The sequence below is a fragment of the Podarcis muralis genome, chromosome 2 (assembly GCF_964188315.1).
Source record: "Podarcis muralis chromosome 2, rPodMur119.hap1.1, whole genome shotgun sequence".
Lineage (NCBI taxonomy): Eukaryota > Metazoa > Chordata > Lepidosauria > Squamata > Lacertidae > Podarcis > Podarcis muralis.
Genome location: NC_135656.1, coordinates 19,733,265 through 19,750,660, shown reverse-complemented (window position 1 = coordinate 19,750,660; position 17,396 = coordinate 19,733,265). Strand labels below are relative to the sequence as shown.

At 43.8% G+C, this 17,396-nt stretch overlaps 1 protein-coding gene across 1 annotated transcript; it reads left to right on the top strand.

Moving 5' to 3' along the window:
* The first annotated feature begins 3,151 nt into the window (after positions 1–3,151).
* Positions 3,152–15,555, top strand: COIL (coilin). The gene is made up of 7 exons (XM_077923966.1): positions 3,152–3,445; positions 4,982–6,146; positions 7,373–7,459; positions 9,929–9,976; positions 12,305–12,374; positions 13,319–13,407; positions 15,339–15,555. Exons 1-7 carry the CDS (start codon positions 3,180–3,182, stop codon positions 15,429–15,431), a joined length of 1,818 nt encoding a protein of 605 aa, XP_077780092.1. The 5' UTR covers positions 3,152–3,179; the 3' UTR covers positions 15,432–15,555.
* The last annotated feature ends 1,841 nt before the right edge of the window (positions 15,556–17,396 follow it).

Sequence of the window (17,396 nt, the reverse complement as noted above, 5' to 3'; positions counted from 1 at the left end):
TTCTTTTCTTTCCATGGTTCATTTTGCATGCCATAAATCCCTGCATGTTTCACATAAACTAAATCATTTGGTATTCCATTATAACATCCATCAAAACTTATTTACACAGTTGAATTTATCTTAACGCTGTCAAACGTTTTCAAGTGCACACAATTTTCACCCATTTATCTTAACACTCCCAACATTTTCAAGCGCACAGAGTTTTCACCCATATATTCAATAAACATTTTCCAATCTCCTTTAAACGTGTGTTCCTCTTGTTCTCTTATTCTTTATGTTAAGTCTGCAAGCTGTGCATATTCCTTCAGTTTAAGTTGACATTCTTCTTTAGTTGAGACCTCGCTCGTTTCCCATTTTTGGGCTAACAAAACACGGGCCGCAGTAGTAGCATACATAAACAGTCTTTTTTGACCCCTGGGAATTTCCATCTGGATTATCCCCAACTAAAAGGACTCTGGGTTTTTTGGGAAAGTACTTTTAAACATTTTTTTCAATTCATTATAAATTATTTCCCAATACTCTTTTGCCCTTTTACAAGTCCACCAACCTTTGCTCTCTGTTTTGATCCTCAAGAACCATTCAGTGTTTGAATCTGAAATAGTTCGGGCCATTGCTGACCCAGCCTGGATAGCTGAGTTGGTTAGAGCATGGTGCTGATAATGCCAAGGTTGCAGGTTTGATCCCCGTATGGGAAAGCTGCATATTCCTGCATTGCAGGTGGTTGGGCTAGAAGATGATCCTCATTCAACTCTACAATTCTATGATTCTATTTTGCGAGAGTGTTATAAATGTGGTTTGGCACCCTGGCAGCATGAACACTTTCTTGCATAGATGCTGGCCTTGGCATGCCGACACTAGCATTATGAGAAGCCATCAGTTTAACTCCATTAATTCTTAGGGTTTGCACATTTTAACTTGCCTGTGCCTTTAACAGCAGCTTGGTGTGCGCCGACATTTGAAAAAAAAGGCTGTGCTTAACCTGTTAATTTCTGTTTGCAATGGGGTTGTTAAACATGCAGGAATTAACCAGGGTTTCTCTCCCGCCCCCGGTCAGCTGACAACCAAAGGCATTGCCATAAATCCTTTAGAAGAAATTATTGTTATTAGTAGTATTTTATTTTTACTTGGCCCATGTGCTCTGAGTGAACAGCAGCAGTTACTTTGCAAAGTTGTTCCAGTAAAACTTGGCATGGAAAGCAAAACTATTTAAAAGCACTGGGAGACCTCTTTGGTTAATTCCAAAAGGATCTGGATTGCATCCTTACAATGGAAAACCTACAACGCTGCTTCTCTGTCCCGGACCAACACAACAACAACAACAACACACATAAAGCACAATCCAGCTGTTTCAGCCACTTTCCAGAGAAACCAGGAGACAATCTTCAAGCCTGGATGGAGAATAATGTGATTATTTTCTCCTGCAAACTGCATAAATTATGCAAACAGACGAACTTCACTTGAACCGTGAAGGGTCTGCTGCTACTCTTATAATGCTTGCTGCTCTGGGTTGCTTTCCATTTCATATTCCTGAGAAGTACTACCTTAGCTGCAACCAGTTACGGAGAACTTTGGTGCTTCCTAGTTTTGAGTCATGAACGCTGCAACTAATTGGTTTTATTGGATGAGCAAAACGAGGCCTTCAGTTTACTCTTCCATTTAGCATTCCATTTATAAGCTGGTTTCTCATGTGGCAAAGCCATGAAACCCTGAGCTATTGGGGTGAAAATTGGTATACACATTCAGGGTACCGTTCTATGTTTTAGGTTGGACAACCAGCTCCTGCCCCTCAACCCATTTTCAAAGGCAAATACAACATAATGGGATATGCACCCAGAAACATCGGAGCAAAAGTCGCAGTGAATATTCAGGCGCGCATTCTGCATTTCAAGGACAAAGGTGAACTTCAGCTTGGACTCCTTGCACTCCTTTTCAGGAAAGATGATGGCAAACACAACACAATGCAACATCTGTCTTGTAGGGTTGTGGTTTTTTTGTTTGTCTTTTAAGGAAAAATCCCTAAATGAACGTTTTGCTTCCTAAACAAGCTTATTTCTCTTTGGTGATCACTCGTAGCCAAGTAAGAGTGTCTTCCATGAACACGGTCTTAACAGTGAGTCCAATTCTGGACCCACATGTCCTTCCACAGTGGGGACATAGGTTTCCGGGTGGGAGTTGATCATGGTGAGGTTTTGCCAAGCGTGCCTTCCTCTTAGCACGTTTCTCCCTTTCGTCCTGAGTTCGAGAGTCTTCAAAGTCCACGACACCTTTGGTAAAAGGCTGTTCTCCAGTGGGAGTGTTCTCAGGCCAGTGTTTCCCAGTTGTCAGTGTTTATACTACATTTTTAAAGATTTGCCTTGAGAGTCTTTAAACCTCTTTTGTTGTCCACCAGCATTTTCCATTTTTAAGTTCGGAATAGAGTAGTTGCTTTGGAAGACGATAATCAGGTTTGCCTTGAGAGAGTCTTTAAACCTTCCCACCAGATGTGAAGGGAATAAACAACTATCTGACTTTTAAAAGACATCTGATGGCAGCCCTGTTTAGGGAAGTTTTTAATGTTTGATATTTTATTGTGTTTTTAATATTCTGTTGAGAGCCGCCCAGAGTGGCTGGGGAAACCCAGCCTGATGGGCGGGGTATAAATATGAATAAGAATAATAATTCCCCTGCCTTCCCAATTGATATGCCAGTTTTTTCGGAGACACCGTCGATGGAATTTTTCGAGGATTTGGAGCGGCTGCAAGTTCGAAGCGAGTATATAAGTTGGAAAACAAGCACAGCGTCGATTGCACGGTCGCCGGGTTTTACGTTGTCATGATCCACCTTGCCCCTTCCCGATTGCCCAGCGTCCCATCGATCTTTCCTAAGATTGCATTTGCAATTGATATCCAGTCCTCCCTTTTTGTTTGTTTGCTAATGCACTTAGGAAATGGAAAAAAATGTCCATGGAAACATAAAGTGCTGGGAGAAATCTTAATTTTTTTAAAATGTCCATCTCTTTCTCTCACACGCATACATGTGAAAGATTGTGATTCTTATTATTTATTCACTTAACAAGACGCATGCTGCTTGCAACTTTTAAAATCAATAAAGCTTTTCCCCTTTTCGTCCCTCGCGGGGCGCCGTAGCGGAGGCTCCTCCCATCTCCCTTTCCCCGACCTTCCTCTCCCGCCCTCACCAAGATGGCGGCGGCCACCGGCGGCGGTGGCGGCGAGGCCCCCGTGCGCCTCCGGCTGCTCTTCGACTACCCTCCGCCGGGGACGCCGGCCTGCGGGCTGTGCTGGCTGCTCCTGGAGCCCCGCCAGGTGCGCCTCGTCACCGACCTGAGCAGCCTCGTCCGGGACAAGTTCGGCTTCAGCCGCCGCGCCAAGCTCAGCCTCTTCCTCGACGGGGCGCTGCTGCCGCCCACCGAGAGCGCCAGGATCGTGAGGGACAACGACTCTCTCCGGTGGGGCTGAGAGGGGCGCTCGGGGGGTGGGAAAGAAAGAGGGCTGGGTCGGGGGTGGGGGTCGGGGGTGGGAGTGAGAGTCGCCCTCGCGCCCCCAACCCGCCCCACTTTGAACGAGCCAGCAGGTGGCTTATGTTTAGGGGCAGCCTTTCTCAACCTGTGGGTCCCCAGTTGTTGTTGGACTACAACTCCCATCACCCTTAGCTAGCAAGGCCAGAGCTCAGGGATGATGGGAGTTGTAGTCCAACAACCTCTGGGGACCCACAGGTTGAGAACTGCTGGGGGGGGGGGGTGTTCCCCGCCCCTTTGTTCTGGCAAAATACAGGACGAGACAATTGGGGGTGGGTGGTAGGACTCCCCCCCCCCCCACCAACCTGGAGCTCAGAAGGTATTATTATTATTGTTTTATTGTTTGAGTTTGTAGACCGCTCTATACCCGGAGGTATCAGGGTGGTTCGCAGAAAAGATCATAACATATATACAGTGGTACCTCGGGTTACACACGCTTCAGGTTACACACTCCGCTAACCCAGAAATAGTACCTCAGGTTGAGAACTTTGCTTCAGGATGAGAACAGAAATGGTGCTCCGGCGGTGCGGCAGCAGCAGGAAGCCCCATTAGCTAAAGTGGTGCTTCAGGTTAAGAAAAGTTTCAGGTTAAGAACGGACCTCCGGAACAAATTAAGTACTTCACCCGAGGTACCACTGTAATCAGAATAAAAAGAGCAACCCAATGTCAACCCCACCCCCACAATTTAAAAGAGCCACAATTTAAAAGAGTATAGAATGTCAAACAGATCAACCAAAGGCCTGGTTAAAAAGGAACGGTAGAGGCAAAATACATTCCAAGGTATGAACTCCAGGTTACAGATATCTTTTACACATACGCACTATGCCAGGCATAGCTAAACTTGGCCCTCCAGAGGTTTTGGGACTACAACTCCCATCATCCCTAGCTAACATAAGGTTACCAGTTGTCCACATTTCCTGGGGACAGCCCCCGTTTCTACAAATCAGTCCCCATACAAAATCCATTGAAGTTGAAAAGTGCCCCTGGATTCATTGAAAAAAATCTGGTAACCTTAAGCTAACAGGACCAGTGGTCAGGGATGATGGGAATTGTAGTCCCCAGACATCTGGAGGGCCACGTTTGGCCATGCCTGCACTATGCATACTGTTGCTAGCTAAAAGTTATTATTTATTGAGTTTCTATACCACCAATCCCTGGAGGTCTCAGGGCAGTTCACAGAAAAGATCACAACATATATAATCAGAATAAAAAGAGCAACCCAATTTAAAAAACCTCAGAAAAGAGCCACATTTTAAAAGGGTATAGGATGCCAAACCGATCGACCAAAGGCTTGGTTGAAAAGGAACATGAAACACACACTGCAAACAGGTTGTTCAACTGAAATCCCTAAGATTTCTTTGCCAGTGTAGGATTAAAGTTTGACACGAATGGATGTTTTTAGAGTTAACAATGTATAAATGATGCCATGATCATAACAGAACTTTCTCTTGCATGATATCCCGACAGAGTCAAATTGGAGGAAGTTATCGAGGAAGAAGACAATGATAAAATTGCCAACGGTTTTAGTAACCAATCAAAAAAACGAAGGAAACGACGCCAGCAGAAGTTGGAAGTGAAAGATTCTGACAGCGAAGATGAAGGTCACAGGAAAAGAAAGAAGGGCAAATGGAACTGTGAGCGTCTTTCTTGTCAGGAAGAGAGCGCTGCAAACATTCAGGACCCAAAGGCCCTTAAGAAAAGGAAAAACGCAGTCGGAAGATCCTCTGCCACAGACAGCGAGAGCGATGATAGTACTTGCCATTCCAAGAAGCTTAAAAAAAAAGTTGACCGGGAAAAAGAGCAGGGGGCAGATAGAGATAAAAAGAAAAGGAGAAAAGAAAAAGCCATAGAAATAAATAACACTTCACAAAAGACCAACAAGACTTTTTCTTTGAGCCCCGGCCAAAAAAGTGCAGCGAAAACCCCAGTAGGACAGTCCGGCACAAAGAAACGTGAAACCTCAAGCGACTCTTCCACTTCGTCAAGCGAGAGTGACCACAATATAGCAGATGCAAAACGAAAACACTCGCATCAAACCAAGGTGGCATCATGGCACGTAAACAAACCACAACTGGCTTCTTCTGTGAAATCGGCTGGTAAAGTTGCAGCTAAAGGCAGCAATCCTCCTAAGGCAGCATGTAGTAAAAAAGCCAAGAGTCCGTCCTCAAGTTCAGATTCAGATTCTACTTCAGGAGAGCTGGAGGAACAGAAGAGCAATAACTTGAAAAGTAAGCTGCCATATAATAGCCAAGGAACTGCGGGAGGCCCAGCTTCAAGGAGCAAACCTAAAAGCTCCTCTTCAGAATCTGATAGCTCAGACTCGGAGGCTTGCACTGCTCAGAAACCCAAGACAAATTCTGCAGTCAGTCAGACGTTGGGAGGGAATGGCGGGAAACAGCTGCCAGCTGTCACTTGTGGACCAGAAATAAGTCCCAGCGACAGCAGGCGGGGTCGTGGCAGAGGAGAAAACCCCTTTTGGAGAGGGCCTAGGGTCCGTGGATGTCGTGGGATGATGAGGGGCCGGGGAAGAGGAAGGGGAGAGAATCCTAACTTCTTCCACAATTACAACGGTGAGCAGCAAAAGCAGCAACAGTTGCACGAAGTAGCAACAAACTCTTCAGTTATTATACAGGTGAGTCTGCTGGCGACGGCCTGCTTTTGTCTCCGTGACACATGATACAGTGGTACCTCGGGTTACATACGCTTCAGGTTACAGACTCCACTAACCCAGAAATAGTGCTTCAGGTTAAGAACTTTGCTTCAGGATAAAAACAGAAATCGTGCTCTTGCGGCGTGGCAGCAGCAGGAGGCCCCATTAGCTAAAGTGATGCTTCAGGTTAAGAACAGTTTCAGGTTAAGAACAGACCTCCGGAACGAATTAAGTACTTAACCCGAGGTACCACTGTATACTTCTCGATGGAACACTGTTGGATAACTCACAAAATTAAAAGAAACAACTGATGTAAAGCAAAGCGTGTAACTATTAGTGTGATCGTGGTGACCCTGCCTACACCCTAAATTACGTACAAAATAATAGCCCACAAATTGAGCATTGTGGGTGAAGAAATCCAGTGCTGCCGTTCTGCTTGCAGAGAGGGTTTAGCTTAAGAGAATGGGAGATGGTTTTTTGCTGATTTTCTACTGTAGTCCCCTGGAAATCTGTTCCAGGGAGTTGAGGTACTCTTCAGGGCAGCATGGAAGGAGGTGCTGGGGGAAGGGGGAATTGGAAAAAAGGAAATAAAATTATTATTATTATTATTATTTCTTAACTACCCTTCACCATAAGGTCCCTGGTAAAGCAATTTAAAATCAGAAAAATAGAGTGGACCTAAACGTGTGCCTTGGGTGTCAAAAACCAAGATGAAAAGGTGTGTCTTTAGCATATGATGAAAATCAACCGTGGGAAGGGAATTCCACAATTTGGGGGCTGCCACAGATATTGCCCTCTCCCAGATCTCCCCCCAAAACTTCTGAGGGCAGTGGCTTCCCCTCTGATGATCTTAAGACCTGAAGGTTATAGAGAAAGAAAACATTTCCCAGGTGTTAGCAGACACTTCCACGGCCTCAGAAGACTTCCAGCAATTGGAACAGCAGCAGTGGGTTTCACATTTTGTCGCCTGCAGAGGAAATATAGATACCTTTGAAACCTGACGAGCAGGACATGAAGGTAGTGGCTTTCCATCCCTGGTTGTTCCAATATCTAGAACCCAGGTAGAGTGCATCTGCATGTGGAAGTTCTCTCATTGTCTCTGGCTTTTCCTGCAATTTTCCCCTGCCGTCTTTTGCCCTCTATATCACATTAATGCTATTTACTGGGTTTGATTGTGGATGATAATGTATTTAATCGTTGTTTCACAGAATCCACCAGAAGCTCCCAAGAAGGACTACAGCATATTGCCTCTGTTAGCTGCTCCTCCACAAGTAGGAGAGAAAATTGCCTTTAAGGTATGAAATCTCAAAACATTTTTGATCCTCGCTTCTTGCTTAGATAATTTTTATCCTGCTCTTCAATCATCTTGCAAGCTGTATGGAGGGAAGACACTAGTAACATTGGCAGGAATTTGAGGGCTGGAGTCAAGACATATGATGGGTGTGTTAGCACATTCTGTTCGGTGAGATATACTTAAAAATACACACTTGTAGTGTTAACGTAGTTCTGGCATGAAGTCATTAACTCCTCAAGCATCTGTTTTAGGTTGCTTTGATTCTTGAAAGGTCATATTCTTGCCTGTTTGCATATATACTTGAGTGGATTAAATTGTTTCTTGCACTCTGTTAACCTTGCTGGAAAAAAGGAGTGCAATACATAATAAGAACTGCAAACAGAAGTCCGAGAAGACTGCACAAATACTCAGGTAAATTACTTAAATTAAAAATGTGTATTTAAACTGAAAATACAAATCCTAAGAATTTAGGATTCTTAGGGATACAAATCCTTCAGATAAACTGGGCCGAGGCCGTTTAGGGCTTTAAAGGTCAGCAGCAACACTTTGAATTGTGCTCAGAAACATACTGGGAGCCAATGTAGGTCTTCAGGACCGGTGTTATATGGTCTTGGCAGCCACTCAATAGGTGCATCAGTAGGTGGTTCCTGCGGGGACCAGTAAGGCAGCTACTCTATCAGAGATGTTACTACAGAAGGAGAGTCAGGTGGAGACCTCATCATCATGTATGAACAGGCACAGCCTAAGTGGAAACAAATCAGAGCTGTCTTATGTGGAGTCAGGCAACATGTCCGCCCAGCCTGCTGCTATTTGCTCTGGTTATTGTCCACAGTTCTAGACTTGAGGAAGAAGCTTCTCCAGCTTTGCAACTTTTAAATGCTAGGGACTGAACCTGGGACTTGATTACTTGCGAACAGGGACCAGAGTTCCTATTATTCTGACATCTAGATCAGCTGATAGATAGATAAACTTTATTCGCATTAGTCAATGGCCATAGCAACATAAAACAAGCAATATATACAGTGGTACCTCAGGTTACATACGCTTCAGGTTACATACTCCGCTAACCCAGAAATATTACCTCGGGTTAACAACTTTGCTTCAAGGTAAGAACAGAAACCATGCTCCGGCGGCGAGGCAGCAGCAGGAGGCCCCATTAGCTAAAGTGGTGCTTCAGGTTAAGAACAGTTTCAGGTTAAGAACAGACCTCCGGAACGAATTAAGTCCTTAACCCGAGGCACCACTGTACAACAATGGGTAAAAAGGGCAATCAAATGACCAAGATTATCGTTCAGATAGTGGCCCTTAATGTCATTGCACCCTCGATAAACCTAGCAACCTTTGCTGTTGTCTGATCGTTTTGATCTGATAAAAGAAAGAACAATGTGGCCACAGATGGGTGGCCTGGGATGGTAAGTAAGAGTCAGGTAATGGTCTCATTCCTCAGATCTTTATAAAGGGGACAGTAGATCAGCTGAGGTGCCCCCTTCCTCAGTTTAGATAAATTAATGCATCAATGTGTGTGTGGTCCCCCCCTCCCGAAAAAACCCAATTTAGATTTATATTGTTCTCTCACATTTCCTGTGATGACGACGATGATAAAAAAATATATTATTTATATGCTGCCCATTGGACTGGGTTACCCTAGCCACTCTGGGCAGTTTCCAGCAAATTAAAACATCGAACACTGATCATTTATCAGTGTTACTTTGGTTGCACATCCCTTGGTGTTAGCAAAGACCAAAGGGAGCATGGCTGGAGCTGACTGCTAAGATCTTTGGTTACTGACCATTTTTGTAAGACAGAGTAGCTATAGGGACTTACAGTGCAATCCTAACCATGTCTCCTCAGAAGTAAATCCTTTTGCATTCATTGGGTCTTATTCCCAGGTAAGTGGAGTTCGGATTGCAGCCTTATTTGGACGACGTCATCACTTGGGATTACCAGTTTATTTTTGTTGCTTTTTTATTGCTTTATACATATTACATACATACAAAAGAAAATACATTATGAAATAAAAATACCAAAATGTCAAAAAATACCAAAAATACAGAACTTGAAATAGAAAAAGTAAAGAAGAAATAAAGAATACATCAAAGAAATGAAATGAAATGAAATAAAAGATTGACTTCCTTTGACCACTATATGGTTCCTATAATCTCATATCTTGGTTGTCTATAATCATTTTACACATTTTGGAGAGACAATTTGTTTACCTGTGGAGTTTTTAATCTAGGCTAAGCCAATCATAATTTATGGGAACCTGTTTTTCTCATATAATTTGCAAAGACATCCCATTCTGATTTTTCCACTTGGTTGGTTTCTTACTAATTCTATTAGTTTTACTAGTTTGAGATACTCACTTAATTTTAATAACCATTCTTCTTTTGTTGGAATTGTGTTGCTTTTCCAGAAAAGGAAAAGGATTACCATCTTGTCTCATGCTTTCTGTTTGATTTTCTTTTAACAGCTTTTGGAGCTAACTGAAAATTACACTCCTGAAGTATCTGATTATAAGGTATTGAGACTGACTACCTTTCATTGTAATAATAATAATAATAATAATAATAATAATAATAATAATACCCCGCCCATCTGGCTGGGTTTCCCCAGCCACTCTGGGCGGCTTCCAACAGAACACTAAAATACAATAACCTATTAAACATTAAAAGCTTCCCTTTGTATTTTGATGGTTGGTTGTTTTTTTTTAGCTAGATTGCATCTTGGCCTTTTAATATTTCCATTTCTCATTGCTTATTCTAATAACGGTTAAGAACACGAGACACATCAGAAGGTTGCATAGTTCAAATTTGGATTCACCAAGCTCTTAGAATCATAGAGTGGAAGGGAACAATCCCAAGAAAATCCACTACATAGTATCATACGTTTAATGCCCAGGAGCAAAGGGAAAGAGAGAAACATGCACTGCTAACTTTTTGCCAGTAGGGGAGCCTTCATCTCCCGAATGAGCTTCTGTTTTGTGTGGCTTAATGAAAGAAATGAACATTCCACAAACTTTGTCTGTATACATTCTCTAAGAATTCATCAGTATGCAGGAAAGAATCCAGATTATTTGTTTCATTTTTATATCACCTGTTACTCCGTGGAGCTCAAGGCAACACGGATGATTCTCCCCTCCCCATTTTATCCTCACAACAACCTTGAGAGGTAGGATAGTCTGGAAGACGGTGACTGTCCCAAGGTCACCCAGGGAGCTCCATGGCTTAGTGGACATTCAAGCCCTGGTCTCCCAGATCATAGGCCAACAATCTATAACCATTGTACCATACAGTCTCATAGTGCATACCAGGGTTTCCCAAACTTAGGTCTCCAGCTGTTTTTGGACTACAATTTCCATTGTCCCTGGCCACTGGTCCTGCTAGCTCAGCGTGATGGGAGTTGTAGTCCAAAAACAGCTGGGGACCCAAGTTTGAGAAACCCTGGTGTATAGCCAGAAGCCCGTGCAGAGGGGTATTCACTTACTTAGGAGAAAGTAAAGGAGCGTTCTCAGCACCTGTTGGGGTGGGGAATGCTCTGGAATGACTCCATTTTCTTGACAGGGAGCAGTTTGTTCCATAAGAGCAGAATTTGAAGCTGCTCCTGTGCTTATCCTGGCTTCCAATTCAATTCTTGAGTGTGAACTTGTTAATTCACACATACACACACTGCATTCCTGTGTGGGGATCCCTGCCTATGCAGGTTAAACCACCCAAGGTTAAAATAGAAAAATCAGGTTTTGCCCTTCCTAAAGCAGTGTCTTTTAAGTGCAAAGGTTATTTCCCCCCATAGGAACAAATGGTACTAATTCACTGTATATGTGATAGACAAAGGCAGATCAGGCATGGACTAATGCTGCTCTATCTCTGTTGAGCCTGCTACTGAGAATCCAGCCTGCTGTTATCTTTAGCCCTGTCCGTGAGTTCTGATCCTGGGTCGCCCTTGAGTGTGACGGAACATTCAGAACTGACTTGTGTAAATAATAATAATAATAATAATAATAATAATAATAATAATAATAATAATAATAATTTATTTTTTGTACCCCGCCCATCTGGCTGGGTTTCCCCAGCCACTCTGGGCGGCTTCCACAGAGACCAAAATTACACTAAAATGTCACACACACAAAACTTCCCTGAACAGGGCTGCCTTAAGATGTCTTCTGAATGTCAGGTAGTTGCTTATCGCTTTGACATCTGATGGGAGGGCGTTCCACAGGGCGGGCGCCACTACCGAGAAGGCCCTCTGCCTGGTTCCCTGTAGCTTTGCTTCTTGCAATGAGGGAACCGCCAGGAGGCCCTCGGCACTGGACCTCAGTGTCCCGGCAGAACGATGGGGGTGGAGATGCTCCTTCTAATGATTTATGCCAATCTATTGCAATTTGTGGGACGCGGGTGGCGCTGTGGGTTAAACCACAGAGCCTATGACTTGCCGATAAGAAGATTGGCAGTTCGAATCCCCGCAATGGGGTGAGCTCCCGTTGCTCGGTGCCTGCTCCTGCCAACCTAGCAGTTCGAAAGCACGTCAAAATGCAAGTAGATAAATAGGTACCACTCTGGCGGGAAGGTAAACGGCGTTTCCGTGCACTGCTCTGGTTCGCCAGAAGCAGTTTAGTCATGCTGGCCACATGACCCAGAATCTGTACACCGGCTCCCTCGGCTAATAAAGCGAGATGAGCGCTGCAACCCCAGAGTCAGCCACGACTGGACCTAATGATCAGGGGTCCCTTTACCTTTACCTTATTGCAATTTGTACAGGATTGAAATGTGGGACAGATGACATTTGTCCATTTGCTCGTGATCTAGAATAAACACTGCTTTTCCTCCTTTTTTTTTTTTTCCTTTTCAAGGAAGGAAAAATTGTCAGTTGGAATCCTGCTAACAAACAGCTAGAACTTGAAATTCTTTCTTTCTCATCAGGTAAGAGATATGCAGCTTCGGAGTTGAATGTGACTATGGATTGTATTCAAGGAAGTTCTACTTGGAGTAAACCCACAGAAATTAATGGCTAGCTCAGTTGGTTAGAGTGTGGTTCTGATAACGCCAAGGCTGGAGGTTTGATCCCCATAGGATACAGCTGCATATTCCTGCATTGTGTGGGGTTGGACTAGATGATCCTTAGGGTCCCTTCCAACTCTACAGTTCTATGGTTCCATGACCCAAGTTAGTCATGTTCATTCATTTCAGTGGTTCTGCTCTCACAACTAATATTGGCTACATCCCAGTACAGTGGTGCCTCGCAAGACAAAATTAATTCGTTCTGCGAGTTTTGTCGTCTTGCGATTTTTTTCGTCTTGCGAAGCACGGTGTCGGGAAAGTTTTGGAAAAGCTTCAAAAATCACCAAAGTCTTCAAAAACCTCAAAAAAGGCTACCACACCGCGTTCTATGAGTTGCTCCTCGAAGTCAAGTCGCAACTGTATTAACGGTGTTAAGAAGAAGGAAACAAACTTGCAAGACGTTTCCGTCTTGCGAAGCAAGCCCATAGGGAAAATCGTCTTGTGAAGCAGCTCAAAAAACAAAAAACCCTTTCGTCTTGCGAGTTTTCCGTCTTGCGAGGCATTTGTCTTGCGACGTACCACTGTATATTTTCTCATATAAAGGCAGCAACTTCTCTTTTAAAGTTGACTTTTCTTTACTAATTGTACGCCATTCTGCTTTAACTGCATGTTACAGTGCGATTGTTTATGCAGCAGAAATAAATCCCACTGTGTTAAATGGGACTTACTCCCAGGAAAGTGGTTACAGGATTGCAGCCCCAATTACATAACCACCCTTGCAACTTCCAGTCACATTCTAAGTACCTCCAAACCTTTGTACGAATGTTCTAATTGTATTTGTTGTGGTTTTTGTTTCTTCTTTTAAGTTTCAAAAGAGCCAGGGAAGTTTGATCTGGTTTACCAATCTGCAGATGGAGCCGAAAGAATAGAATATGCTGTATCTCACGATAGGAAGGTATGGGGGTAGCACTTCCTTGAAATTAATTTGCAGGAGCCTCCTTTAAAATTATTCCAATGGCTTTTTATTTCTTACCATGTTCGTAGGGCACATTCCATTCTCTACTTAATTGCAATGTTTCTTTGTGTGGAGGATTCTCAACCCTTTGCACTGCATGTTACTTGCCTTATAGGACAGGCTAGAGGAGAGAGGAGAGGTGTCCCAGACTGTCCCCCAACTGCCTGTAATATAGCATTTGTATGTGCCAAGGTGTGTTCGGGGGAGACATGAGGGAACAGAGCTCTGTTGAGCCCTACTGGAATTCTCTGTGCTGGAGGGTTTTCATCCACACTGGAAGTGTATTCTCCTTATAGAGGAGGCCTAGGACCCAGGTACCTACGGGACCGCCTCTCCCGGTATGCCCCGCGGAGGACCTTAAGGCCCACAAATAACAACATTTTGGAGGTCCCAAGTCGCAAGGTGGTTAGATTAGTCTTAACTAGGGCCAGGGCCTTTTTAGTACTAGCCCCAAGTTGGTGGAACACTCTGTCACAACAGACTAGGGTCCTGTGACATCTTTCCGCAGGGCCTGCAAGACAGAGCTGTTCCGCCTGGCCTTTGGTTTGGACTCGGTCTGACCCTTATGTTTCCCTCCCCTTATAGTTTTGATCTATGGGCTACTTTTAAAATGAGGCTGCATTTTAAATTGCATTTTAACCTGTATCTTAAATTGGTCCCCGTCCCCCCCCCCCATTATGTTTTTACTGTAATTTTACTGGTGTTAGCTGCCCTGAGCCCGGCTCTGGCCGGGGAGGGTGGGGTATAAATAAAAATTATTATTATTATTATTATTATTATTATTATTATTATTATTATTATTTGTTTGAAGAGCAATATCCAAATAATTTGGGGCAGCGTTCAACTAACTGGTCATTTTAGTGCAAAATTTACCACTAGTGCAAGGAGACTTTTCTGTGCCCTCAGCAAATCTGCTCTGGAAATTTGGGGGAACCCTTGCAACATATTTAGGGGAGGAGAAGGGAAAACATGACGTTGCACAAGGAGAAATCCTTGCGCTTACGGAACAATTGTATTAGTGCTGTGTTGAATGCAACCCTCATACTCAAAGCGGAACAAATGAAACCAGTCCATTGGTTTCACTGATTCTCCTGTTGATTAAGACACTAAATATCACACCAAGAAATAAATTGGTACCAATACAAATTCTCTGTCTAGTTCCCTATTCTTAATATTTATAGAAGTCTGCATTGTTTCAGATGTTGTGTGCAAACGAAATACTGCTTAATCAATGCAAGTATACTAAAGTGCTGGCACTTTGTCTACTGTTTTAACTTAGAGCATGCAATCATTTTGACATTATTGCGATAGGAAGAAGCCTAGGTGACCTTTGGGTTTAACGCACGCCTTATCCAACGTGGCAACAGGGATGAGATTGGAAGCTTTCGCTTCTGCTTTTAATGACCTGCAGCTTTATGTGTCATTCAGACCTGACAATCTGTTTCCCCTCCTGAATTATTGTTTGCTTGAAACGAGGCAACTTCAAACAAGGTACACGAAGCTGGCTTGTTTCAGTAAGTCATAGAGATTTAACCACAGGTTGATTGAAAAAAGAAGTGAAGGCTTATGATCTCCTGATGGTCACACGCCATGGGAAGTGGGAGGGAGCCTCAGGCCAGCTTAGACTCATTCCTGCCCTGTTTATCATGATGCCTGAATGCAGCCAGGGAGAGAAACCGATTCAGCCTCGAAGCTATCAGACATAGGTCTTGTTCAGCAATTTGTCTCTTGGGCAAGCGTGTGTTAAAATTGATTTTATTATACAAAATAGTTTAATCACGTTAAATTTATTTAAAAGGGTTAATGCTGGTGAAATGCCATGTATCTGATCTGCTCATGTTGAGTCTTACATGCATTTTTCTCCCCTTTAGATAACTGAAAGTTGGGATGCATTGATTGAACCCAGACTAATAGTTGACCCTCCGAATAGCAACGAATCAGGCACGGGAAATGGAAATCCCTAAGCTGTGAAGTTACTCATCTGTAAATAGTCTGTGAAATGCTGTCCTTCTGTTTCTGAAGATAGTGTATGCAAATGGCTGTTGTTGTTTTTTTCTAAAAAAAAATAAAGGATTTCAAAAACTGAAATGAGGTTTAAGAAAAGTTTGTGCCATAGTTCAGGTGCTTGTTCTGAGATGTTTACATTAAGAGCCAAGTATTTTCATAGGGCTATGGAGTCTATTTCAGTGGAGGAACTTGATCTGCTCCCTGCCCTCTCCATTAAAGCGAACAATAGGGAGGTCAGCATTTTGTTGGGAGTCTCTCCCATGGGTGAAATAAAAGGGGGAGGAAAGAACTTCTCCAAGATTAGGTAATACAATTGTATTATGAAAGCATGCAAAACATACTTCCTGCAACCTAGCTGCCCATGATGGGTGTAAAAGCTCACAAACGGTCTGCAAGGGCTTCCTCATTCCTCATTCACGGAGGGAAAGGTTGGCTTTTAGCAAGCTAAGCTATACATGCAGTAAAGGTAAAGGATGCAGGTGGCACTGTGGTCTAAACCACTGAGTCTCTTGGGCTTGCCAGTCAGGTTGGCGGTTCGAATCCCCATGACGGGGTGAGCTCCTGTTGCTCTGTCCCAGCTCCTGCCAACCTAGCAGTTCGAAAGCATGCCAGTATGAGTAGATAAATAGGTACCACTGTGGCGGGAAGGTAAACGGCGTTTCCATGGGCTCTGGCTTCCATTGCGCCAGAAGCGGTTTAGTCATGCTGACACATGACCCGGAAAACTGTCTGTGGACAAACGCCGGCTCCCTCGGCCTGAAAGCGAGATGAACGTCGCAACCCCAAAGTCGCCTTTGACTGGACTTCACCATCCAGGGGTCCTTTACCTTTTTACCTTTTACATGCAGCAAACTGCCTCACCAAACAAAATTCAGAAATGTGCCTTTCACATAGGTGTACCTTACACAGGTGGGGGGGGCATTGTGAGTGTGACTGGATACTGAGCACTTGACTCACTTTGGTTATGCATTTAGCATACTGCAAAAATTATGTAAGTGATATTACTGTTTACTGTTTGCAATGTCATGGATCACCTCCAGCTGAAATTATCAAGAGCACAAGCTGAACTTGCCAACAAACAGTACGAGCTGGCACAGCATCGCGAAACTTGCTGCCATGTGCTGAGTCATGAAATTGTGGCAACCCTACCTTTGGGCAGGGTTCACCGTTGTTCAAACACTAGGACAGGTCATAATTTTAAAAATGCCTCTAAGCTTCTGGGACGTGTGCTTCTCTCCACCACTCCCAATTAAACTAACGTCTCATACACATAGCTGTCAGCTTTTCCCTTTTCTTGCGAGGAATCCTATTTGGAATAAGGGAATTTCCCTTAAAAAAGGGGGAAGTTGACAGCTATGCTCCTACATTGTTTTCTCCGCACATGTGTAGGTTGCAAAGGAGCCGGGAAACTCATAGACGTCAGCATTTATTTTAGGCATGAGTGTCACCTGTCCATTTTGGCAGGTGTCTTATTCATAAGGTATCCAATTCCAACAAGTGGGACTTGGAACAAAATGTTGTGGTGTAACCTCACTTCCTAGCACAGGGGACAGGGAACCTTAGGCCCTCCAGTTGTTGCTGAACTACATCTCCCATCATCCCCGGCTACTGACCATGCCTGCTGGGGACAATAGGAGTTGTAGTCCTGCAACATCTGGAGAGCCTAAGGTTCCCCACATGCCTTAGCAAGAGGGCTCCCAATTTAGGGCAAGAAACCAGCCGTATCCTCCAGAGCACAGTCTCCCATTTTCGGGTCTCCAGCTGTTTTTGAACTATTAAGTCCCATCATTCCTGACCACTGATCCTGCTATATAGGGATGGTGAGAACTGTAGTCCTTCTTTAGCAATCACTTGTAGCCAAGTACCGTAAGATTGTCTTCCATGAACACGGTCTTAACAGTGAGTCCGTAAGTGACTGTGGA